Source organism: Sturnira hondurensis, unplaced genomic scaffold (assembly GCF_014824575.4).
Source record: "Sturnira hondurensis isolate 20B ecotype Veracruz unplaced genomic scaffold, ASM1482457v3 Scaffold0023357, whole genome shotgun sequence".
Classification (NCBI taxonomy): domain Eukaryota; kingdom Metazoa; phylum Chordata; class Mammalia; order Chiroptera; family Phyllostomidae; genus Sturnira; species Sturnira hondurensis.
In genome coordinates, this window is record NW_028095988.1 from 379,297 (window position 1) to 403,582 (window position 24,286).

The 24,286-nt window shown below is 34.8% G+C and overlaps 1 protein-coding gene and 1 pseudogene across 1 annotated transcript in view; one reads left to right on the top strand and one right to left on the bottom strand.

The window, feature by feature from the left end:
• ATR (ATR checkpoint kinase) overlaps positions 1 to 24,286 on the top strand; it is a 126,947-nt gene that overhangs the window by 47,399 nt on the left and 55,262 nt on the right. Inside the window, exons 22-27 of the mRNA XM_037037454.1 lie at positions 4,938 to 5,144; positions 5,920 to 6,033; positions 8,857 to 8,972; positions 17,039 to 17,159; positions 20,570 to 20,707; positions 23,282 to 23,492. Coding sequence (XP_036893349.1) covers positions 4,938 to 5,144; positions 5,920 to 6,033; positions 8,857 to 8,972; positions 17,039 to 17,159; positions 20,570 to 20,707; positions 23,282 to 23,492 — 907 coding nt within the window. The remainder of the gene's footprint in view (positions 1 to 4,937; positions 5,145 to 5,919; positions 6,034 to 8,856; positions 8,973 to 17,038; positions 17,160 to 20,569; positions 20,708 to 23,281; positions 23,493 to 24,286) is intronic.
• LOC118980802 (serum response factor-binding protein 1-like) lies at positions 10,298 to 11,866 on the bottom strand (annotated as a pseudogene).

The following is a 24,286-nucleotide window of genomic DNA, read 5'->3' on the forward strand; positions in this document are numbered from 1 at the left end:
TTTATCAAAAATTAAAATTACGTGGCATTTAAATAGGGTCTTTCTAGATAGAGTCAATGTGTATTGCATAGGTGGCCTTATCAGGCTATAATACCATTTTTTTCTTAAAAACCATTTTAAGGTATAACAAAATGCTCATTTCTGCAGTGACTAAAATGACACATTTAAACTTTATTTCAACCTCTACTGTAGTGAAGTTTGAAACCTTAAAATCACTGTTTGTTAATGACTTAAATGGATTTTACTTTTCCACTTGCAGAATTTAGATTAAGAATTTATTCTCTTTAAGTTGTAATATTTAGCAAAAGGGAGAGATTATATTTCATTATTCTCTGCAGGCAAATTCTCTTATTTAGGGGGTGAAGAATTTAGTTGGTTGCCTACCAGTGTGCATAAAATAAAATTCTCAAAGAGGCGGGCTTGCCTTCTGCCACAGATTCAGGGAGGCACCTCACGGAGGATGTTATCAAGGGCCAACCTGTAGAGAAAGCAGGCTTTCCCTGCGTGACCACTCTTGCACCCTTACCTGAATGTTACCTTAATGGAGGAACTAATGTTCACTTATTTGTATTTTTTGGTTCACCTTTCTTACCTATGTTTTTCATGTAGCAGCTTTAGTTGAAGTAAGCAGTTGCCTAGAGAACTTACTACTTCTGATTATAAAAGGCAAAAAAACGTGAAATCAAAACTAATGAAATGATGTTTAAATACGCATTTGGTGTCACTCACAAAACTTCATCTTTTATGTCAAAAGCAAAATTATGTTTAGATTAGTAGATTTGAGGGGACTTAGAGGAGTTTTGTTTTAGTGGAAATCTACCTAATTGGAAAACAGGCAAAGTAGATTGTACAGCTAAAAATGTGACCTACAAGAACAAGATGACAGGACAAGATGTGCCCAAAGAACTGTCTCTCTGAGATGGACAGAGGCAAGAATGGACGTGACAGTGAGTGTGCAGACTCTTGTCTGAAAATGGTTTTAAATCAGATATGTTGCTGAACATAATTTTAGAATTTTAGAATATGACATTTCTGGTAGACAATAGTTACATTTTTCAGAAGTGGTAATAAAAAATACTGAACTACATGGCCTTTGGTAGGTCTAATATGTCAGTGGGCTTCAAGCTTTTTAATTTGATGTAAGTATGTATGAATAGCAAAGGATCTCTTCTCTTGGCAAAGAGATTTTTCTAGGTTAGGTTATTTCTAAGCAGATGACATGGTCATGGTCTAACTAATGAAACTTCATGTTGATCGTCACCTCTTAGCTATAAGTGACTAGATTTGAGAACTCAAGATTTCTTATACTCTTAGGAAAAAGCTACAGCTGCCACACTTTTCCTACCTGTGTCATAAAAGACAAATCACATTTGATAATTCTCTGACAAGCCTTCCTGTGAAGCCCTATGCTAACAGATTAACTAGGCAGTGTAAGAAGGCAAATGCATTTGTAGTCATTTTGAGTAGTCTGAATAAGATATAATGGCCATGGATTGTTAAAGGATATACTTTTTTTTAAGTGAGGGTTAATTTAGTTTAGTATCAATATGTACCTGAATAAATTTATTTTAAATTGCTAAGAAGAAAATGAAATATGAAAATGTTCTGGAGTTAAATAGAACTACAGGTTGTACTTGTAAATATTTTAAACATTGTGAATATATTAAAGATACATGGGCTTTATACTTCAAAGGAGTGATTTATGGTGTGTGAATTATATTTTGATAAAACTTAATTTAAGAAATGATAGCACAGGAAGGGAGTAATAAAAAGTAAAAGCTAAAATTAATGATGTAGAAGAGAGAAAAATGGAACAAATTAATTAAAATAAAAATTCTGGTTCTTTTATTCTAATAAATGAAAGTAGGTAAATCTCTAACCTAAAGAAGAACAAAAAGCAGAAGTCACAAATGTGCAAAGAAGAAATGACAAGACAAATAACCATCGCAACAAAGGAAATATTTTTTAGAAATCACAGAAACTATTTTGTACCCTTTGTGCAAATACCTTGGCAAACCTGGATATTTTTCCTGGAAAATATAATTTATCAAAATTGACTTCAGTAGAAATAGAACACTTAAAAGACTAATTTCTGTGAAGAAACAGAGAATATTACAAAAGAACTACAAGTAGAGGAAAGTACCATGCCCACTGGTTTTACAGGGGGATTTTTATCAAATCTTTAAAAACTAGGTAGTCCCAGTGCTATTTAAATTGTTCTGGAGCATTTTCTAGAACAATTTAGGAAAACCTAAGAATTTTTTAAAGGACAGTCGTGTAAGTTTCACTAAACCTCATACAGATAGCATAATATAGAATTAAAGATCATTATTACAAATATCAAAGGAAAAAAATGAAATGTTATCAAATAGAATTCAGTTTTATATTAAGAAAACACCCACAAACAATTGTAGTTTATTTCAGGATTGCAAGAATGGTTCATAGTTGGCAATATGTTAATATAATTCACTGTATAAATATTAATACATCAAAGGAAAAAATACTGTTATTTCCACAAATTCTGAAGCAGCCTCTGACACTGTAATATCCACTTCAGATAAAAACACTTGAGAAAATAAGAATTGATGGGCACTACTTCAGTATATTATAAATGTATGCTATCCACGTATATATGTGTGTCTGTGTATACATAGACACACACACACACACATACTTAATGGTGAAATGTGATACATTCCTACTAAAAGCAAGTTTGATCATTAACTCCACTACAATTTAACATTCAGTTGGAAGTACTGGCCAGTAAATTTAGACAAGAGGAAAGCAACAGAGGCATTAAGAACTGGAAAAGATGTAAAACTCTGTTTGCAGATAATATACTAATATACTTGGAAAACTGTAGAAAATTTATAATATACCTGTTTCAGACAAATTAATTCAGTAGGAAGATACAAAAATCAATAATCATATAATAAGCAATAACTAGGTAGAAGACTTGTTGGAAAACCCAATTTACAATACTAACTGGGAAAGGTAATATACTTAGGAATAAGCATAACAATAAATGTGTAAACCAATAAGAGGAAAACTTTGAAATACCCCTGAAAGACGAATATATAATAGATTTAAACAAATAACTTGTTTATTGGATAGTTGTGTTCAATATTATAAAGATTTTAATTCTCCCTGGGTTAATTGATAAATTGAATGCCATCCCAGAGAAATATCAAGTATTTTTTTAAAAACAATTTTATACTCATGTTCATATGAAAAGACAAACAAGTAAAAATAGGTAGGAAAACTCTGGGGCAAAAAAAGGCAACTATGAGTGTTCAGTATCCCTACCAGACATTGACATACTCTCTAGTCTCCATATATAACAATGTGATACAGGTACATAAATAAACAGAGCAGTAGGAAAAAATAGAAAGTCCAGAAATGGAACCGAGTATATATGGACTTTTAGCATATGATAAAAAAGACATTTCAGATCATTGGAGCAAACATGGATTTGTTTTGACAACTTATTCAACATTTGGAAAATCATAGAATTGGGTCTATATGTTAAAAAAACCTGTCTAAGTAGATGCATTGAACATATACTCGTTTAAGAAATTCTCAATTAAATCTTCAATCACCATATATTCTACCCCCATATCCCTTCCTACTCCTGTCCCCGCTTTCCTTTGGTAACCACAATATTGTTGTCTGTATGTATGAGTTTTGTTTGTTAATTTGTTGCTCTCAGTTTTATATCCCACATATGAGTGATATCCATGGTTCTTGACTTTTTCTGTAGCACTTATTTGCTTAGCATGAACGGTATTCTCAAGATCCATTCATGTCACAGATGGCTGTATTTCATCTTTTCTTATGGCTGAGTAGTATTCCATTGTATATATTTTAAATTACCTTTCATTTAGTGTTTCATAATTTGTATTGTCTTGAGTATGAACTGTATTTATCTTTGCCAACTAAAGTATTCTTTTCCTTATTGTTTTCTAATTTTAGCAGATGAATTAATCTAATTTTAAATTAGTTTAAGTGTTTATTGATTACTGGTTCCTCTTTTTCTGTATTTATGCCTGAATTAACTTGTAATGTTATTTAAGTGATTGCATGTTGAAGATTTTAGATGAGATAAAATTTTTATTTTTATTTTGAAATGTATTACTCTAATTTGAATTACAGTTTTAACATAGAATTTGAGATGTTCATATGTGCTTTACTTTTGCTGGAAAGAAAATTAAATAAATGTAGTTCTAAAGTGGTCATACAAGNTGCCAACTAAAGTATTCTTTTCCTTATTGTTTTCTAATTTTAGCAGGTGAATTAATCTAATTTTAAATAAGTTTAAGTGTTTATTGATTACTGGTTCCTCTTTTTCTGTATTTATGCCTGAATTAACTTGTAATGTTATTTAAGCGATTGCATGTTGAAGATTTTAGATGAGATAAAATTTTTATTTTTATTTTGAAATGTATTACTCTAATTTGAATTACAGTTTTAACATAGAATTTGAGATGTTCATATGTGCTTTACTTTTGCTGGAAAGAAAATTAAATAAATGTAGTTCTAAAGTGGTCATACAAGTATAATATCTAAGTCTTAACTGGCTTGCAAATAGTCTCCTATTTTTTTAGATTTGTTTACTGTCTGTTTTCCCATTATATTGTGAACTTGGGATAAGAACTATGTCTTACTTATTTTTTAATGATGATGTAATAATATTCAGTAACTCTTTGTCTGATGAATTAATGATTAAAACTTTCAAACACATTTAGTCATTCTAATACCGTGGAACATATTGTGAACTATATTATGTGAACTCATCAAAAACTAGCTGAAGAGAGTGCAGCTATAGAAATTCAATTTTGTCATATTTATGTCAGATGTATTTTTAAGTTTTCTAGTTAGGAAAATATGCTAGTTTGTAGAAGCTATGTATACACTATCTTTCTCTTTTTTTATTTTAGGAAAAACTAATAAAATATGCAACAGATAGTGAAACAGTAGAACCTGTTATCTCACAGCTGGTGACAGTGCTTTTGAAAGGTTGCCAAGATGCAAATTGTCATGCCCGGTTGCTCTGTGGGGAATGTTTAGGGGAACTGGGGGCAATAGATCCAGGTCGACTAGATTTCTCAACAACTGACACCCAAGGAAAAGATTTTACGTTCGTGGTAAGTAATAGTAATTTGGAATGACAAAAAGAGTTCTCTATTCTTCTAGGATTTCTATATTCCATTTATAACTATTCAATTTATCTTTAGTGGAAGTTGATCTAAACTAGATATTTTATATATAACTTCTGAATTTATTCCCTAATGGTATTACAAAGTTCTTAAGCCAAAAATGAAGTTTGAGCCCAGTCTGGTGTGCTGTGTTCTTTTAAATAAGCTTTCTAATCTAGTTTTGACAAATACTTAAAACTTAATTAACTATTTAAATATTACTATTTAAACACTATTGTTAAGTATTTCCATGGGAAACTGATTTCCCAGGGTGTTCTAATAGTGTGTGTATAAAACAATTTCTGTGGTTAAATGACTCTGGGGAATCCTTTAAAACAAAATTAAACTTTTAATATATTGATACACATTATCAATCTCTAAGAGAAAGTTGTGTTAAAATTATTTCTTAGAGCTTCTCAAGTGACCAGATTTCCACAGAGTGCAGTTAAGGAAATGACATATATATAATTCTTTTCCCTAAGGGTTAAAAAACAAAAAAGATAAATTGTTAGAGTTATGTAAAGTTTAATGATTCTATTATACCTTATAAATAGCCTTAAAAGCCTTAGATTTAGCTTCTTAGCTATAGATTATATTTTAGCTTTGGTACCTAACTTAGTTTGAACCTTACCATTCTTTCCTAAGTTAAAGTCTCCATGGAAGATATTGTGCACCTTAGAAACTTTATACAAATTATCCTTGAATTTTTCTTCTTTCTATTGAGACTGGAGTAGAAGATCCAAGTTTTGCCTATGGATTATTGATGGAACTAACAAGAGCTTACCTTGCATACGCAGATAATAGCCGAGCTCAAGATTCAGCTGCTTATGCCATTCAGGTAAGAGTGCATATAGTTGTTACTGGCTTTACATACTATCTTCTAGTAAGAAATTTGTAGATTTTGTACTTTGGAAACTCTTATTTTTTCAACTGTCATTTTTATGATCAAAGTAATACAAGTTCATGATAAAAATTTCATTTTACAGAGCATACCCTCTTAACAGATTATTAGAAGGTATTTTGAAAATTTTTCTATGTATGTTTTCTCCACCAAACAATGAGATCATATTACTTATTAACAGTCTGTGACATGATTTTCTTTCGTGTTTAACAGTCTGTCCTGGGTAATTTCCATGTCAGTACAATTTATTTTTTTTAGTGACTTGATATATGTATATAATTATTTAAGAAATTTAACACATTTAGGTTATATTTAATGTTTTATTTTTATAAAAAATGATTTAGAGGACATACATATCTTTCTTAGCACTGGAGTGACAATGTCATAATATAAATACTCAGAAATTAAAATATGTCTCAGAGCAAGTACAGAGTTTTATCAAAAAAAGTTTTACCAGTTTATACACATGTGACAAATGTACTTTTCAAAATTTTAAATCTTTGCTAATGTGACAGATGAAAATGGTACCATTTTATTGTAATTTGCATTTAATTATGAGAGAGGTATAATGTGTTTTATTGCTTTTTTTGGATTTTCTCTAGATCTTTTCCCATTATTCTGTTGGTTATTGATCTATTTTTCATTGATATGTAAGACCTATTTGGATATAATGGAAATTAACTCTTTGTCTGTTGTACATGTAATCAATATTTTTCCATTTGATTTTGTTTGCCTTTCATGTTTTTTTTTTTTTCATTAAAAAATGTATTTGTTTTGTTAGATATGCAGGTCTGGCACTTGTGGTGAGAGGGCTCCATTACAGATAAATATTTGGAGATTTTTTGTTGTAGAGATGGTACTTAAAACTGTGATTCTGGATGACATCAAGGGAAGGAATATAGATAAACAGGTTCTATCTAGTAAATGAGATATGGGTTTACTAGATAGATGGATTATGAGGGATCAGTTGGAAGAGGAGGGAACAAGTAAGAAAACTGAAAACTAACTGCCTATAAGGTAGGAGAATGTGATGATATGGAGGATAAGAAAGTGTTTCAAGAAGTGGTGTGATCCACTGTATTAAATGTTGATCACAGGTGTGATAACTTAGGGATTGATAATTAACTCGACTATAGTAACATAAAGGTCATTGATGACTTTGATAAGAGCAATGTCAGTGGAGTATTAAAAGCCTTGCTAGAGTATTTTTAAGAACATACGGGAAGAGGGGAAGTAGAGAAATTACAGACACTCTTTTGAGGATTGTTGAAGAGGAATGAGAGTGGCTGGGGAGGAAAGAGGAGTTAAGATGGAAAAATAACAGTATGTTTGTATGTTGCTTGGAAACAATTCAGCAGAGAGGAGAAAAGTGATGATGTAGGAGATAATTAATGAAATACTATTTTAAGTAGGTAAAAAGATGTAGAATATAGTATAGAAGTGAAAGGGGTAACCTTAACAGCAGAAACACTCCATCTGTAGTAACAAGAGAGAAAAAGCATGTGGGCACTGACGCTGACGTGGCCAAGTTGGATAGAGAGGAGCATGGAAGGTGTAGAGGCCTTTCCTGACTGCTTCTGTTTTCTCAGTGAAATATAAAGCAAGGTCTACAGTTGTAAGTGTACCAGCATATTTGAGAGTGTAAATAGTCCTGAAACCAAAAAGTCGGGGAATTACTAAGTCTGTCATTGGAGGTCGATGAAGAAAGCTTCTGTTAGCTAGAGCAACTTTCCAAACATCAAAAAAAGTTGGCCTCAAATAAAACTTTTATAGCACTTTGAAGTTAAATGAAAGTGAGTTTTGGATGTTTCTGTATTTGAACTTTTCAAATACTTCCTTTTATTTAAAAATACAGTGTTAAATATACGTACAAAGTACATATTTTGCTAGACAGTACTTATATTTTATGAATTTTAGGCAAAATCTACTGTATATAGCCATTTTTAATGGAATTGGAAAGAAAGAGTAATATATGATGGAAGGTATAATATCCTAAAATAATCATCTTGTTTTGAAGTTTGATATTACAGAGAAAGGTTTTTTTCCTTCTTGTATAAAATCCCATTTGTTTTATTTTCAGGACAGTAAAGTATAATTATTTAATTCCCAGGATTGAATAGTAAATTGGTCTTTAATAGTTGCATTTTTTCCCAAAATTTTAAGCTCAGTATTTTATGTTTTTTATTTATTTTTAATTGGTTTTGAGATAGAGAAAGAGGTAGGGGCAGAGAGAGAGAAACATCAAATTGCTGTTCTGCTTATTTATGTGTTTATTGGTTAATTCTTATATGTGCCCTGACCAGGGATTGAACCTACAACTTTAGCGTATTAAGATGATGCTCTAACCAACTGAGCTACCCAGCCAGGAACCAGTATTTTATATATATAATTTAAATATCTTGAATTTTTTAACTCATTTGGATTTGTAGTTGCTTTCATTAAAATTCAAAATAGGTTAGAGTCCAAGAATTATACTTCTGCACATATACAAAGTTTTAATCTTTTTCTTCCAAGTAGTTTGTAATCTTATATTTTAATACATATTATACACAGAACACAAACTGCGTGTTCGAGTACTACCACAGCTTTGCAACCTAAATAAGCATTGAAGTAAATGTCCTAAGCAAGTTCATAACTCCCCAATTTTATAATTCTTTGTATTTTTTGTATATTTTTGTAACTATAATGTGTAGAATGTTGATGAATGTAAAAATTTATCTGCTTCACTGTAAATTTACAAATGTAAATATGTGTTTCTAGGAGTTACTTTCTATTTATGACTGTAGAGAGATGCAGACTGACAGCCCAGGTCACCAATTGTGGAGGAAATTTCCTGAGCACATTCGGGAAATATTGGAACCTCATCTAAATACTAGGTTGGTAGACTAATTAAAATTATTCATAAAATTGTTTTTAACTTTATAAAGTTAATTATATTTTTCATATAATTTTAGCAAAGTTTAAAAAATATGTTCTAATCTGTATTTTCCACTGTGATTTATGTTTATATTCTTGTTAAAATGAAAGTACAGTTTGCTCATTGGTTAAATTCTATAATTTTAAGTATTTAGGCATATTTACTGAAGCTAAAAGGATTGATTTTTTAAAAAAATTAAACTGTCATAGTACTTGGAAGAAGCTACTTTCAGCTGAATATGTGTTGAAGCTTATAATAGGTGTAATTAATATAGAAATTTAAGAGTTTAAAGTCAGTCTCAAAGTCTTTAGTACGCCCAGTTAGAGGAAAGAGATTTTCAACCATAGCCAGTTTCTCCTCATGAAGATATTTTCTTTCTCTACTTTTTAAAAACCTATAATAAAAGTTATATTTATTTGTATAACTTATTATGTATATAGCCATAGTAAACATTACTATCTTAATCTTAGTTTTGCTAACAGGAACAACTTTTAGCAGAGGTGATCTATTTTAAATAGCTACATTTCCTCATATTTTCCCTTATTTCAAATATATGTCAATATTTATTTTTGAGGCAAAGAAATACAGCCCTCTACCAGTGAAATACACTAAATGATAAGTACAAATGAGAAAATCTGAAAGTTATAATCTCAAAATACTTTTATAAAGGGAACAGTCTGGGCATTTTTTTTAAAGATTTCATTTATTTTTAGAGAGAGGGGAAGGGAGGGAGAAAGAGAGGGAGAGAAACATTGATTGGTTGCCCCTTGTACACGCCCCAACTGGGACTGAACCACAGTCCAGGCGTGTGCCCTGACTGGAAATTGAGTCAGTGATCTTTTAGTTTGAGGGACAATGCCCAACCAACTGAGCCACATTGGTCAGGGCTGGGGATAGTTTTATTTTTTCACCCAAGGACATTTTTTCATTGCTTCTTTAGAGAGAGAGGAAGGGAGAGAGAGAGAAACATTGATTGGTTGCCTTCCAGACGTGCCCCTACCAGGATGGGACATGCTGGAATAGTTAACAGAACTGCAACCTAGGTATGTGCCCTGACCAGGAATCTAACCTGCAGCCCTCAGTTACAGAATGATGCTCCAACCAACTGAGCCACACTGAGCAAAGCTGGACATATTTTTAAAAACCAGTTTATTTAGTTGATTTGTGGAAGGTTTATGTAAATATAACTTGAACACATTTAAAAAAAAGAAATAAAGACAACAACCAACTCATTTTATAACCGCTCCAAAAGATTTATTCAAATATGAATAATGGACTAGTAAAAACAAAAAGGAGAAAAAATTTTTTATATGGAAAACTTAACAAAAAGAGGTACTAATCAATCATCAAATGTAACTCCCCCCCGCTCGCCGCCCCCAACACAGCAGTTGTAGATAGTTGTTCTTTTCCTCTCCTGCTTGCTTCCCATGAAGGAGGTTGAGGTGGCTGTGTCTGCCCTGTCAGGTCCTTTTTGTTCACACTTAAACTGATCCTTGAGCTGAGGTTTATTTTGCTGAAAACCTGGGGTGTTGCTTTTCAGAGCCTGTTATCTGTAATTTCTTCTAGAGCTTTTTAGATCCAGATGAAGAATGGGAAAACATTGATTCACACTTTCTTACTTCTGTACTTCACTTTTTTTTTTTTTTGGCTATTCTTCTATCCTGACAGGTTTCAAGTATATCTTCTTCAGGGAACACTTTTTAGCAGGATTTTTGTTCCAAAATTGAAGATGACAACCACTTTCCTTCTTTCATGTCCATGTGACTCTCCCAATAAAGAAGTCATCACTACCCTGGCTGGTGTGTCTCAGTGGGTTGAGTGCCAGCCTGTGAACTACAGGGTCTGCAGTTCAGTTCCCAGTCAGGGCACAGGCCTGGGTCGTGGGCCAGGTCCCCAGTGGGGGGTGTGGAAGAGGCAACCACACATTGGTGTTTCTCTCCCTCTCTTTCTCCCCGCCTTTCCTTCTCTCTCAAAATAAATAAATAAACTCTTAAAAAAAGATGTCATCACCACTGTTGCTATCTTCAGATATGGAAGAGTGTGTAAACCTTTGTTCTGTGCCATCATCAAAATACTCCTTTTCTTCATGTAATTCTTCTCCATCACTGTTAGTACCGAGTAAGCTGTTGGACTCTTGCTTTTTTTTTTATTTGACATAATATTTTTATTTTGGGATGAGGAGATGTTTTCTGGAGTTCAGAGGGAACACTATGGAATTCTTTTCAGAAGGCTTTGATGGAGAATTTGGAATATCTACTGTTTTGGGTCCATGTGTCATCTTGGCTATTTTCTTTTCAACATTTATGGGTTTCTTTGCCAATAATTTGGTTTCTTTGTCTTTTTGCTCACTGATAGTAGGTCCTTTATGTGTAACTTAATGGCATAAGGTGTACTTGGGATGATTTTCTTCTGCAACACTCTTTGACTTAACTTCAGCATCATTGTGTCTTGCTGAATCTTTAAAGGCTTTGACAGCAACTTTTGACATAGCTACTTTTTTTCTTCAGGAGAGGGTGCATTGCTCATCTGGAAGTTGCTCTTTTAGTCTCTGTAGAGTCAGGATTTTTACAGATTTTTTTCAAAATTGATATCATCACTGGGAGCAGATTTAGGTACTGTATCAGGTTTTATCATGGCATGGATTTTTTTAAGCAGTCATTGTGCACGTCTTTGGTTTTTCATCAGTGCATCTTCCGTAACCTTTCTTGACTTCCGTCTGCCAACGTTCCTGTCAAGTTTTCAGGTAACCAAAACTTGAATTCTCTTCACGTCTTTTCTCACCTTCACAGCCTTGTTATTGAGGTTCATGGCTCATGTTATTGAGCCGTAATGGACCTAGGAAGAAGGTCTGCCGCTGCCAGCATGTGAACTGTCTCTTCTTCAGTTTCTAACGACATGTTTTTAAATAGTTTTTCCAATTTTAATAATTTTGTTAAGGCCGATTGAAACACATAAATTTTAAATTCTTTTAATTTAGAGACTGTAATTTTAGGTAGTCTAGGTCACATACTAGTTGGATATGTGACCTTAGATAAATTACTTCTTTGAGCTTTAGAACCATGCCAGTCTTGTAGTAAAATTCTTTATAAAAGCCCTTAAGTTTGCATAGTTATTTTTAGATACGTTTTTATGTTTAGAAACCTTTCAAACATTATTTTTATTTGTTATGAACAGCATTATTTAAAGATAGTTTATTATGTGTAAAAATTTCTACAGTTAAAACTGTTTTTTCTTTTTTGAGGATTTCACACTTTTTAATACTCTATTCTACATTTTTTAGCCTATTTAGATAGATGCAGAAGAGTTTCTGTGATCTAGTTTAAAGTTTATGGCCTTCGGAGTCACATAGATCTAAATTTGAATCTTGGCTCTGCATTTGCCAGCTCTGATCTCTTGGGCAAGTTACTAAACATTTCCAAGTCTCAATTTTTTCATCTTGAAAATGTGGGTAGTTTTATTTACCTTGAATAATCATTGTTAGAAATAAAGAAGATACTTTTAAAATGTACCTAGTAGAGTACCTAATATTTAATTGATACTCAATGCTTTTTCAATCCTATCTTGTTGAATAAATTCCTTGATTTTTTTGAAAGGGGTAGGGTTGCTTGCCTATTTTATATGAACATTTTTGCCTACTTGCTGTTCAGTTTAATTTTTCATGAGGAGCCAACAGTGTCTGCCTACTTGTTATTCTTTCATAGGGTACAACTTTTAAGTGGTCATTTCTAAGAGGGATCTCACTAAAACAAGAGAATTCTAACCCTTCTTTTATATCCGAGAGCTTTAAGGAACCTTTCAGATGCTCTGTCAATGGTGGATGTTAGGAGATTTATCTGCTCATTGAAGTTGTCACTTCATTAAAAAAAAAGATGTCAGTAGCAGGCAATATTGATGGAGGTGACCCACATTTGTTTGGAAGCTTTTGTATAAAACACCAAGATACCTGATTAATTAATAGGTCACTTTTATAGCTTGGACTTCAGAGGGCCTGGGAGAAGTAAAGAATTTCCTAAAAGCATATTTTTGTTTTTGCTGCCTTAAAGTTAAACTTCTGTATTCTCCTTTAATTTTTTTTCAGTTGAGCTATTTATGTGCAATCACTAACTTGGATTAAAGGATGGCTATGTTTGGGAGATTTGATTTTTAGAACTAGATAGATTGACTACAATTCAAAGTTGCCAGCAAAATAATTCCTGGAAAAATATTTGGTCGTGGCCAGGTAGAGCCTGTCTCATACCCTAATATTAGTAGTTTTCTAGCTAAGTTAATTATAAAACTTGGTAAAATCATCCAGAGCTGGGGTGTCTAACCCGTGGCCTGCAGGCTGCATGCAACCCAGGGTGGTTATGAATGAGGCTCAACACGAAATCATAAATTTACTTAAAACATCATGAGATTTTTTTGTGATTACATGTTGCAATGTATTTAATATTTAATGTGTGGCCCAAGATAACTCTTCTTCCAGTGCCCAGAAATGCCAAAATGTTGGACATCCCTGAGAGAATTACATTCATGATGATTCAAAACAGTGATGGTTAGCTGAGAGATTACTGGATTTTTCCATTTTTAAAAGTTTAGAATACAGTGAAATACGTAATATTTGCTAGAGACCTTGAGTATAGGTTTATACTCATTTATTATATTTGTCATTACCTAACCTTAAGTAGTGATTGACAAGGAATCCATTCCCCTCAAAAAATGCTACACACATGCAATTTTAACATGAGAGCTACTTGAACATGTTTAAATGTTAATGCTGAGGAGCAAATAGAAAGGATCATGTTGACATTATGAAAGAGAAATAGTAATTGATATTAAAGACCCTGAGGAGCATCCAGAATGGTAGCCATATTCCTAATGGGAGATTAGATCTAGAGAAAGTAAACCATTTTTTTTGTAATAGGGGAAGATAAAATGATGGCTATAACTCAATTTATGGATGTTTATGGATGTGATTATGGAAAGCAGTGATTTCTTTTCTCCAGGAAGTATAAGGTATAGAAAATGAGATTATTGGTAGCAATGGAGTTGGTATAGGTGATAAGGGGAGAGTGATGATTTGAAATAGTCATTATGGAAAACAGAGGGAGAGGTAATAAGGAAAGCTTAGAAGAATTTCTGGTTAGCAGAAAGGTCCACTCAGGTTGAAAATTAAGAATATTCAGTAGTACTGGGGACTTCTGGCCAAGATGGAGGCGTAGGTGGAAACGCTGTTCCTCCTCGCACAACCAAGTTTAAAGACAGCAAAGTTTTAGTAACAACGCAACCAAAACAGAAAATTGAACTGTACAGAAGTCCGACAATAACGAACCATTCAGCCAGACTGGTAAGAGGGGTGGAGCCAGCAGCTGGCGAAGCGGAGTTGCGCAGGAAAAATTGGCCGGACCAACCCAGGCACTTGCAGGCGGTGGTTGGCAGATCCCAGGCTTGGGGTGGCAATGAGCAGACCCAATGAGGGCGCAAGGCAGCAGGCTGACCGCAGTCACACATTTGTGTGCAGATAAACCAGGCAAAACCAGCGAGCAGTGAGACAGACCATGCAGGCCCCAGCAGCTTGCGGGAAGCAGCAGAGGGGACTGCCATTGCCCCTCTCTGACACTGCCCCCACATACAGCTACAGCGTCACAACCCAGCGACCTGGGTTGCCCCATCCTGGTGAACACCTAAGGCTCTGCCCCTCATACAGAACAGGTGCAACCAGACCAAAATATTATGGTTCAAGAACAGCTCAAAGCCCCAGAGCCAATGCTTCTAAGCAACCAACAGATTGCCAAGCTATCAGATGCACAGTTCAAACTACTGGTGATCAGGATGCTCACAGAACTGGTTGATTTTAGTCACAAATTAGAGGAACAAATGAAGGCTAAACTAATTGAAATGAAGGGAAATGCACAGGAAACCAATAGTGATGGGAAGGAAACTGGGACTCAAATCAAAGGAGTGGACCAGAAGGAAGAAAAAAGTGACCAAACAGAAAAGAATGAAGAAACAAGAACTCAAAAAAAAATGAGGAGATGCTTAGGAACCTCTAGGACATCTTTAAACATTCCAACATCCAAATAATAGGGGTACCAGAAGGGGAAAAGAAACAAGTGGAAAACTTATTTGAACAAGTAATAATGGAGAACTTCTCCAATCTGGCAAAGGAAATAGAATTCCAGGAAATCCAGGAAGCTCAGAGAGTCCCAAAGAAGTTGGACCCAAGATGGAACACACCAAGGCACATCATAATTACATTAGCCAAGATGAAAATGAAGGAGAGAAGCAGCAAGAGATAAGGGGACAGTCACCTACAAAGGAGTTCCCTGATGGGAAGTTCCTGACTGTCAGCTGATTTCTCAAAAGAGACCTTACAGGCAAGAAAGGGCTGGAAAGAAGTATTCCAAGTCATGAATTCCAAAGACCTACATCCAAGATTGCTCTATCCAGCACAGCTTTCGATTAGAATGGAAGGGCAGATAAAGTGCTTCTCACATAAGGTCAAATTCAAGAACTTCATCATCACCAAGCCCTTATTATATGAAATATTAAAGGGACTTATCTAAGAAAAAGAAGATAAAAATATGAACAGTGAAAGGACAGCAGACTCACAGTTATTAACACCCGCACCTAAAACAAAAGCAAACCAAGAGGACAGCTAGATCAGGAGCAGAACCATAGAACTGAAGAATACATGGAGGGTTAGCAACAGGGGAGTGGGGGGATGAGAAGGGGGGAGAAGGTACAGAGAATAAGTAGCATAGATGATGAGGAGAAAATAGACAGGGGGGAAGGCAAGAATAGTATAGGAAATACAGAATCTAAAGAACTTGTGACATGTGGACATAAACTAAAGGGGGGGAATGGTGGGGGAGGGGGTGTTTAGGGTGGAGGGGAATGAAGGGGAAATAGGACAAATGTAATGACATAATCAATAAAATATTTTTTAAAAAGAATATATAGTAGTACTAATCTCATAAGCAGTTGAGTGATTTTCAGTTGCCTGTGCAGTGGCCTGGATATCATAGACTGATTCAAGGTTGGGAGGTTTGCAGAAGAGTATAACTGGTAGAAACGTTGTGGCAGAAGAGTGGATAGAGGTTATTACCAAGAAAGTGCTTGAAGTAAAGGACTGTGGAAACCAAGCTGACTAGGGAACAGGGCACAAAAGGAAGGTATTATAGATAAGGTGAGTTTAGCTGGATCAAGGGAAAAGGATCTCATTGAGAGAACAGGTGTGTTAGGGTACGTGGGAAGAACTGGAAATTTGGGAAACAGGCCATAGAGTAAGGTGTTTAAATAGTTCATTTTGCAAGTGAAAATGTTTCTTTGTATTAGTGAGTCCTAGTAAAGGAGTACAAGAGAAAGTCATTGAGAAGTTTTGAGTTTGATTAGATGAAGTCATCCAGAATGGTGAGGTTTGGGGAAGAAAGAAAACTCTGAGCATGTACTAAAGTTATTAATGAGCTTGGTAATGAGTGAGTTTGGTAGATGCCCTTAATGAGGAGTAGAGAATAGTATACATGGGTGGCTTGAAGCTCAAAGGAAAAGATCTTTCTTACAGAGTAGAAGAAGGGATTTCAAAGGATCTGAAAGGAACATTGAAAGAGAAGAGGCACATTTGAATCCTTTGAAGTACTTGGCACGTTTTAAGAATGACCTTACACCCCACCATTAAGAAGAATATAGGAAAACCATGGCCAGGTAGCTCATTTGGTTAGAGCATCATTCTGATATGGCACGGTTGCATGTTCATTCCCCAGTCAGAGCACATATAAAAATCAAACAGTATGCATCAATAAAAGTGGAGCAGCAAATTGATGTCTCCCTCTCTCTCTCCTCTCTTCTTTCCTCTCTCTCTAAAATCAATCTGTAAACAGAAAGAATATAGGAAAAGTAGTATCTTTAAATAGATTTCACTAAGGGCAAAGCAGTAATGGGGTAGTCAGTAATAGTTGATGGTTTCTTAAGATGTTTTTATTAAGATCTTAACAGATGGATATATAATTATATATATTTTTAATATACAAATTTTCAAAATTACAGATATAAGAGTTCTCAGAAGTCAACAGATTGGTCTGGAGTGAAGAAGCCAATTTACTTAAGTAAATTAGGTAATAACTTTGCCGAATGGTCAGCATCTTGGGCAGGTTATCTTATAACAAAGGTAAGAGAATTTTGTTCAGAATTTGTTACCTGGTGGAAATTCTAAAGGAAATGAGAATATCTATCTGAATGCATAGTACGCACAGAAGGCATTGAAATATTTTTAGTGATAATGATAGAATTTTAGAAAATATGTACTAATAAAAGGTAATAATTTCTCTGTTGCCTCTAATAACAGATCTGAGTAAAAAGGTTAATTATTTTATCAAATTACTATGTCTTCATGTGTTTGTAAAATGTCTGTTACATTATTTCTGTTCTTTTTAAGTTGTAAAATACTGTTTCAAAGGAATTTAATGCTTTATCAGCATTTATTACATGATTTAAGGTGTAGTATCCAGTAGTGGTTACTTCTAAAAGAAGTATGTGATCTGAACTTGCTCCAAAGTAAAAATAAAGATTTTTTTTAAAAGGGAAATTTCATGAAAAAAATAGAGGTATATTTCTGATATTTTTCTAATGGGATGAATTTCTGCATAAAGGAGTGGGGAGTAATGGTGGTGGGTAAATGCAGACAACTGTAATTGAACAACAATAAAATAATTTAAAAAAATTTCTAGGTCACACATTAAAAAAAAAAGAATGAACTGCAGAAATTCATTCAGACTTCCAGTCAAGATGGCCACGTAGGTAAACACAGCTCCCCTCTTCACACAACCATATCAAAATTACAGCTAGTATATAGAACAGCCATCATTCAGAACCATCAGAAATTGAGTTGAATGGAAGTCTGACAACAATGGAATTAAAGGAACCACATCTATCCAGACTGGTAGTAGGGGTAGAGATGTGGAACAGGCTGGTCCCATTTCCACATGGTAGATAAAAATTTAGGAGGGATATCTTGGGAGCAGGGATTCCCAGTTCTACACCAGGCCCCCCATACCACAGACCCTGTGCGAAGATAACTCCCATAACTTCTGGCTGCGAAATCCAGTGGGGACTGAGTTGGTACAGGAAACTTCTTGAGTTCCAAAAAGGTCCCCTTAAAGAACCCATACACAGACTTATTCAGACCCACTTCCTTAATAAGTGGCACTGGTGGCATACAGGGAGGAACTGAAGTGTCTTGCTTCAAGCTAGGAGCTAGGGGACAGCTTTCTCCCAGACAGAGAGGCAGGCAGAGGCCATTGTCCCATTTCTGAATCCTCCCCTCAGAGAGCCACAGAGCCAGGAGGAGGGTGCCACATCTAACTCCATCAACCTGGCTAACACTATTTGCCCACCCTGGAGACTCCCCTGGGACTCTGACCAACCCAACTTATGGGCCCATCCCAAACATGACTTTTCCAAATAAATGGCTGGTCTTGGCTCATGCTTCATAACTTCATAAAATCTATCAAACAAGCAACAGCAGGTCTCAGTGAGCCCCCAGCCCCCATACTTCTTGCTAAGTGGCCCCAGGCCTGGCACTAGCAGCAGCCAGCCTAGATTCACAGCTTGGCTTTTCCTGGGGATCTTCATCCTTAGCACAAGAAACAGCTATCTTAGATTGCCATATTGCTCATGCAGGGTGGCCCAGGGCAGAACACAGGAGGGGCCTGACCTTGGCCAGCTGCACCAAGGAAACTCCAGGTCCTGCACACCTAGTGGACAGTTACAGAGCACATTGGAGCACCTCCACCTTACCCTGCACAGCTGAGCCTGCACACAGTGGGGAGATTGGTGGTCAGTGGTCACAGCCAATTCTTTCAACAGACTTGCTTGGGTAAATCCCTCCCCTTGACCTGCCAACATCAATTATTGCTAAACGACAAGAGGAGGGTGTGCTCCGCACACACAAAGGGTACACCTTGAGTACCCAGCTTGGGTGATAGGGGTGGCTGTACTCCTGGACCCTACAGGACACCTATTACATTAGGTCACACTACTACGACATGGAGTCATAGCAGCTCTACCTGATACATAGAAAGAAAATGCGGAGACAAAGAAACATGGGCCAAATTAATGACATTAAAATTCCAGGAAAAGAACTAAACAAAATGGAGATAAGCAGTCTATCAAATGCTGAGTTCAAAACACTTTATAATGATACTCAAGGAACTTAGGGGGGACCTCAACAGTATAAAAAAGATCCAGTTAGAAACAAAGGATACACTAATTGAAATAAAGAACAATTTACAGGGAAACAACAGTAGAGGGGATGAAGCTGAGAATCTAATAAATAATTTGAAACATAAGGAAGCAAAAAACAATCAGAAGAACAAGAAGAAAAAAAAAACAAATGAGGATACTAGAAACACCCTCTGGGACAACTTTAAGAGGTCTAACATTTGCCTTATGGGGGTGCCAGAAGGAGAAGAGAAAGAGGAAGACATTGAAAATCTACTTGACGAAGTAATAAAAGAAACTTCTCTAATGTGGTGAAGGAAATAGACATGCAAGTCCAGGAAGCACAGAGAGTCTCAAACAAGATGGATGCAAAGAGGCCCACCCTAAGACACATCATAATTAAAATGCCAAAGGTTAAAGATAAAGAGAGGATCTTAAAAGCAGCAAGAGAAAATGAGTTAGTTACATACAGGGGACTTCCCACAAGACTATTGTCTGATTTCTCAAAAGAAACTGCAGGCTAGAAGGGATTGGCAAGAAGTATTCCAAGTCATGAAAAGCAGGGACCTACAGCCAGGCTTTTTCTACCCAGCAAAGCTATCATTTAGAATATAAGGGCACATAAAGAGCTTCCCAGATAAGAAAAAACTACAGGAGTTCATCATCACCAAATGATTATTATATGCAGTGTTAAAGGGACTTATTTAAGAAAAAGAAGATCAAAACTATGAATAGTAAAATGGTAATAAATACATATCTATTAATAATTGAATCTAGAAAATAAACTAAGCAAATAGATACAGAATGATGGATACAGAGAGTGTTATGAGGCTTGCCTGATGGGAGGGGGTTGTGGGGAATGTGTAAAGAGGTGAAGGGATTAAGAAATACAAAGGTAGTTACGGAATAACCATGGGGATGTAATATAGTACAGTATAGGAAATGGAGTAGCTAAAGAACTTATCCACATGATCCATGGACATGAACAGTGGTGGTGGGGATGGCCTGAGGGAGGGGTACAGAGTGGAGGAAGGCAAAGGGGGAAAAATTGTAGTAACCTAATGAGTACAATATAATTTAAAAAGTGAATTATATGTGGGGAAGTCCATTAATGCTGAGGTAGTTGGCAGCCCAGGTAGCTATATTGCCTCATAGAGATCAGTAGTTCAGGCACTTTGGAGTGTTTAGAGTTACAAGAGAGGTACTGATGTGAAATCTTCCCTGCTTGAGTACACATGCGTTGCTCTGTAAGAGGATACCCACTCTGCACTAATAAATAATCTTCCATGTTTTTCTTTGACATTAATTAAAGAATAAGAGATATAAAACTCATTGTCTCTCAACCATTTGGGTTTACAGGTTCGGCATGATCTTGCCAGTAAAATCTTCACTTGCTGTAGCATTATGATGAAGCATGATTTCAAGGTGACCATCTATCTTCTCCCGCATATTCTAGTGTACGTCTTGTTGGGAGGTAGCCAAGAAGATCAGCAGGAGGTGAGAGATCATTTTACTTGGGTTCTCTTTGTACATTTGTCCAGTGTATTAGAACGGCTACATATTAGTAGGAAATGTAGATCAGTGCTATGTGTGTATGTGTCTAAAGACTTATAATATCCTCTGTAGTTTTTTGTTTATAAAAAATTATATAATGCTTAGTGCAGAAAATTAGAAAGTATATTATATATGCTCAAAGATGTACAGAATTTTTCAGAAGGATAGATAAGAAACGATTGATAGTATTTTTTCCTAGGGGATGTTACTGTGAATTAGAGTAGGAGAAAGATAATTTTTTCAAATTCATTTTATAATATTTTTTAAGTTTCATTCTTTTAACCACCTACATACATTTAAAAAATGATTGTTCTTAATAGTATAAGTAGCATATTGCTATGTTCTTAATGTAAAAATTCAAACTATGCAAATAGTTCAAAGTGTACTCTTTGACTACTGTCCTAATCCTATGTGCTCAGAGGTCATTACTGTTATTAATTTGATATATATTTTTTCAGGGTTTTTTTTTTTAAAGATTTTATTTATTTATCTTTAGAAGGGAAGAGAAGGAGAGAGGGAGAGAAACAACAATGTGTGGTTGCCTTTTGTGCGTCCCCTGCTGGGAACTGGCCTGCAGGGAACTGGCCTGCAACCCAGGCATGTGCCCTGACTGGGAATCGAACCGCGATCGTCTGAGTCGCAGGCCCGCGCTCAATCCACTGAGCTACACCAGCCAGGTTTTCAGGGATTTTTTTAATGCAGTTTTTTTATGATGATATCCTGTTGTAGGTATTGTTTTGCAACTTGCTTTCTTTTATTAATTAAGAGCAACAGTGTATTACCCTTTGTTTTATCAGTGCTGCATCATATAAGTTCACTTAATAATTATACCATAATTTATTTAACTATTGCCATGATTATAATGATTATTTCCAATATTTTGCTTTTACAAACAAACAATGCTATGGTCAGCATCATGGCTATTCTTATGTATGGTATGTGCATTTAAATTTTTATTAGAGACTCTAAAATGTTCATACTGATATATAGTTCTACCAGCAGTTCATACGTCAATCCATTTCCCATATACTTGCTAGTAATTGATACTTTCTGCCCTGGCTGGTATGACTTAGTGGATTGAGCACTGGCCTGCAAACCAAGGGATCATCAGTTCAATTCCCAGTCAGGGCACGTACCTGGGTTGTGGGCCAGTTCGCTGGTTGGGGATATATAAGAGGCAACCAGTTGATGTTTCTCTCACACATCAATATTGCCCTCTCTTTTGCCCCACCTTTCCATTTTGCTAAAAATAAATAAATAAAATATTTAAAACAAATTTTAGCCAATATGATGGGTTAAAAAAAAAAGCTTATTTTTTAATTTCTGTTTTTATTATTCCCAGTATTTTTGTTCATTGGCCATTTGCTTTACTTTTCTATAAATTATCTGTTCATGTCCATTACTTATTTGGGGGGTGCGTGTGTGTCCATTTTAATTAATTGGTAGGACTTCAATATATACTCTGGATAACAGTTTGTGCCGTTCATATCTTGCAAAATCTTTCCTAGCTAGTGGTTTTCTTTTTAACTTTTGTTTATATCTTTTACCATGGAGAAGTTTTATATGTAAATGCCAAATTTATTAATCTCTTAAACCTTTGAATTTTAGGCCTTTTATTTGATGCCTTCTCTTAATCCAATGTCATGAACATATGTCCTACATTTTTAAAAATCTTTTTGATTTTACATTTAGCCCTTCAGTTACTTTGAAATTGATTTTGTGGATACTCTGAAATATTGTTTCAAGTTTTTTTGCTCTTAGTTAATAAATAGTTTCATTATAATTTAGTGAATAATCTAGGACAGTAATTTTCAACCTTTTTTATCTCATAGCATACATAAACTAATTCCTAAAATTCTACAGCACACCAAAAAACATTTTGTCAATCTGACCAAAAAACATAAAATTTTAAAGACTTTATTTCCTTTTAGAGAGAGGGGAAGGGCGGGAGAAGGAGAGAGAGAAACGTCAGCGTGCCAGAGATGCATCAATTCGTTTGCCTCACTGGGGACCCAGCCCCCAGTCCAAACATGTGCCCTGACTGGAATCGAACTGATGACCTCTGGTTTCACAGGCCAACTCTCAATCCACCGAACTACAGCAGCTAGGGCTTGATATAATTTTGATTCATTCACACCGGATAGATATGTGTTGACTGTTACCATTTTTTATTAGACAGTCAGTCTGAGGGAAAAGAGATCAGTACCCCTGACTAAATAGTCAAGTATTACATGTTTTAAAAATTCTTGTAACACACCAGTGTGCTATAGCACATGAGTTAAAAATCACTGATACAGAAGAATTTAAAAATATTTTTGTATTTATATTTATGACTTTTATAGTAGATTTTTAGGGTAACCTTTTATTGGCTGAACTATAGATAAGAAAGATAACTTATTATTATCCATAGTGAGTTTTTTGTTTTAAAAATTTTTGCCTTAGAATGGTTAGTCTCATGTATTAGATACTAGTATATTATGTAGACATATTATTAACCATAAAATGATTTCTTCTCAGGTTTATGAAGAAATTATGGCAGTTGTAAAGCATGATGATCAGCATAACATAAGCACCCAAGACAGTGCATCTGACCTGTGTCAACTTAGTACACAGACTGTGTTCTCCATGATTGACCATCTCACACAGTGGTCCAGGCACAAATTTCAGGCACTGAATGCTGAGAAATTACCACAAAGCAAATCAAATAGAGAGAAGGTAGACTCAATGGGTAAGTCATAACTTCTGTTTATTTTTAAATCCTATTCATTATTAAAAAATTAGTTCCTTTCTGTATCAGTTCTATAATTTAAGCATTCGTTTTTGAAAGACCTATACTTTTTTGCATACTTTTTTTCCTTAAGGTGGCCTTTTCACTGAGAGAAAGTAGTGAATTTATAGTTAGAAAACCTAAGTGCTCAGTCTCATTTCCTTAGGTAAGACACATATCTAATTTTTTTGTATAAAGTAGGATTAATATTATCTCTCTTAGAAGACTGAGAATTAAATAAAGTGATGACTATATAAATTATAAAGTGTGAAATAAATGCCATGTTAATATTTTTATTAACCCTCTCCTCACTATTAACTCATTTGCTCCATGTCGTATTGTGTGTGTATACATATAACATATTCATAGCCATACATATACATGTGTATGTAGTGAAGTATTCTTTAACCATTTTCATTTGTGAAATACTTTTTGCAATCTTTTTCACATTTAAGTTTTAAATTTCAAGGAGATTTTGATTTCATAGCCTTCTCCCACCGATATTGTTTCCTCAGTTTATCCTTTTTTCCCTGTGTCTGGCAGTGTTTGGTATCTAGCATGTTACTATACTGTATCTGCTACACTGACTATTGTGCCGGTTTTTGTTTGTTGCATTATTTAAGACCTTTACTCACAGGTGCTTGGGGTTTCTTGATTTTTTTATTGAAAAAAGATTAAGTTGTGAACTTTTATTACAAATTAAAAATGAGGTTCTCAAAAATCTGTACTTGACCAGGTATAAAACAACTTAAAAA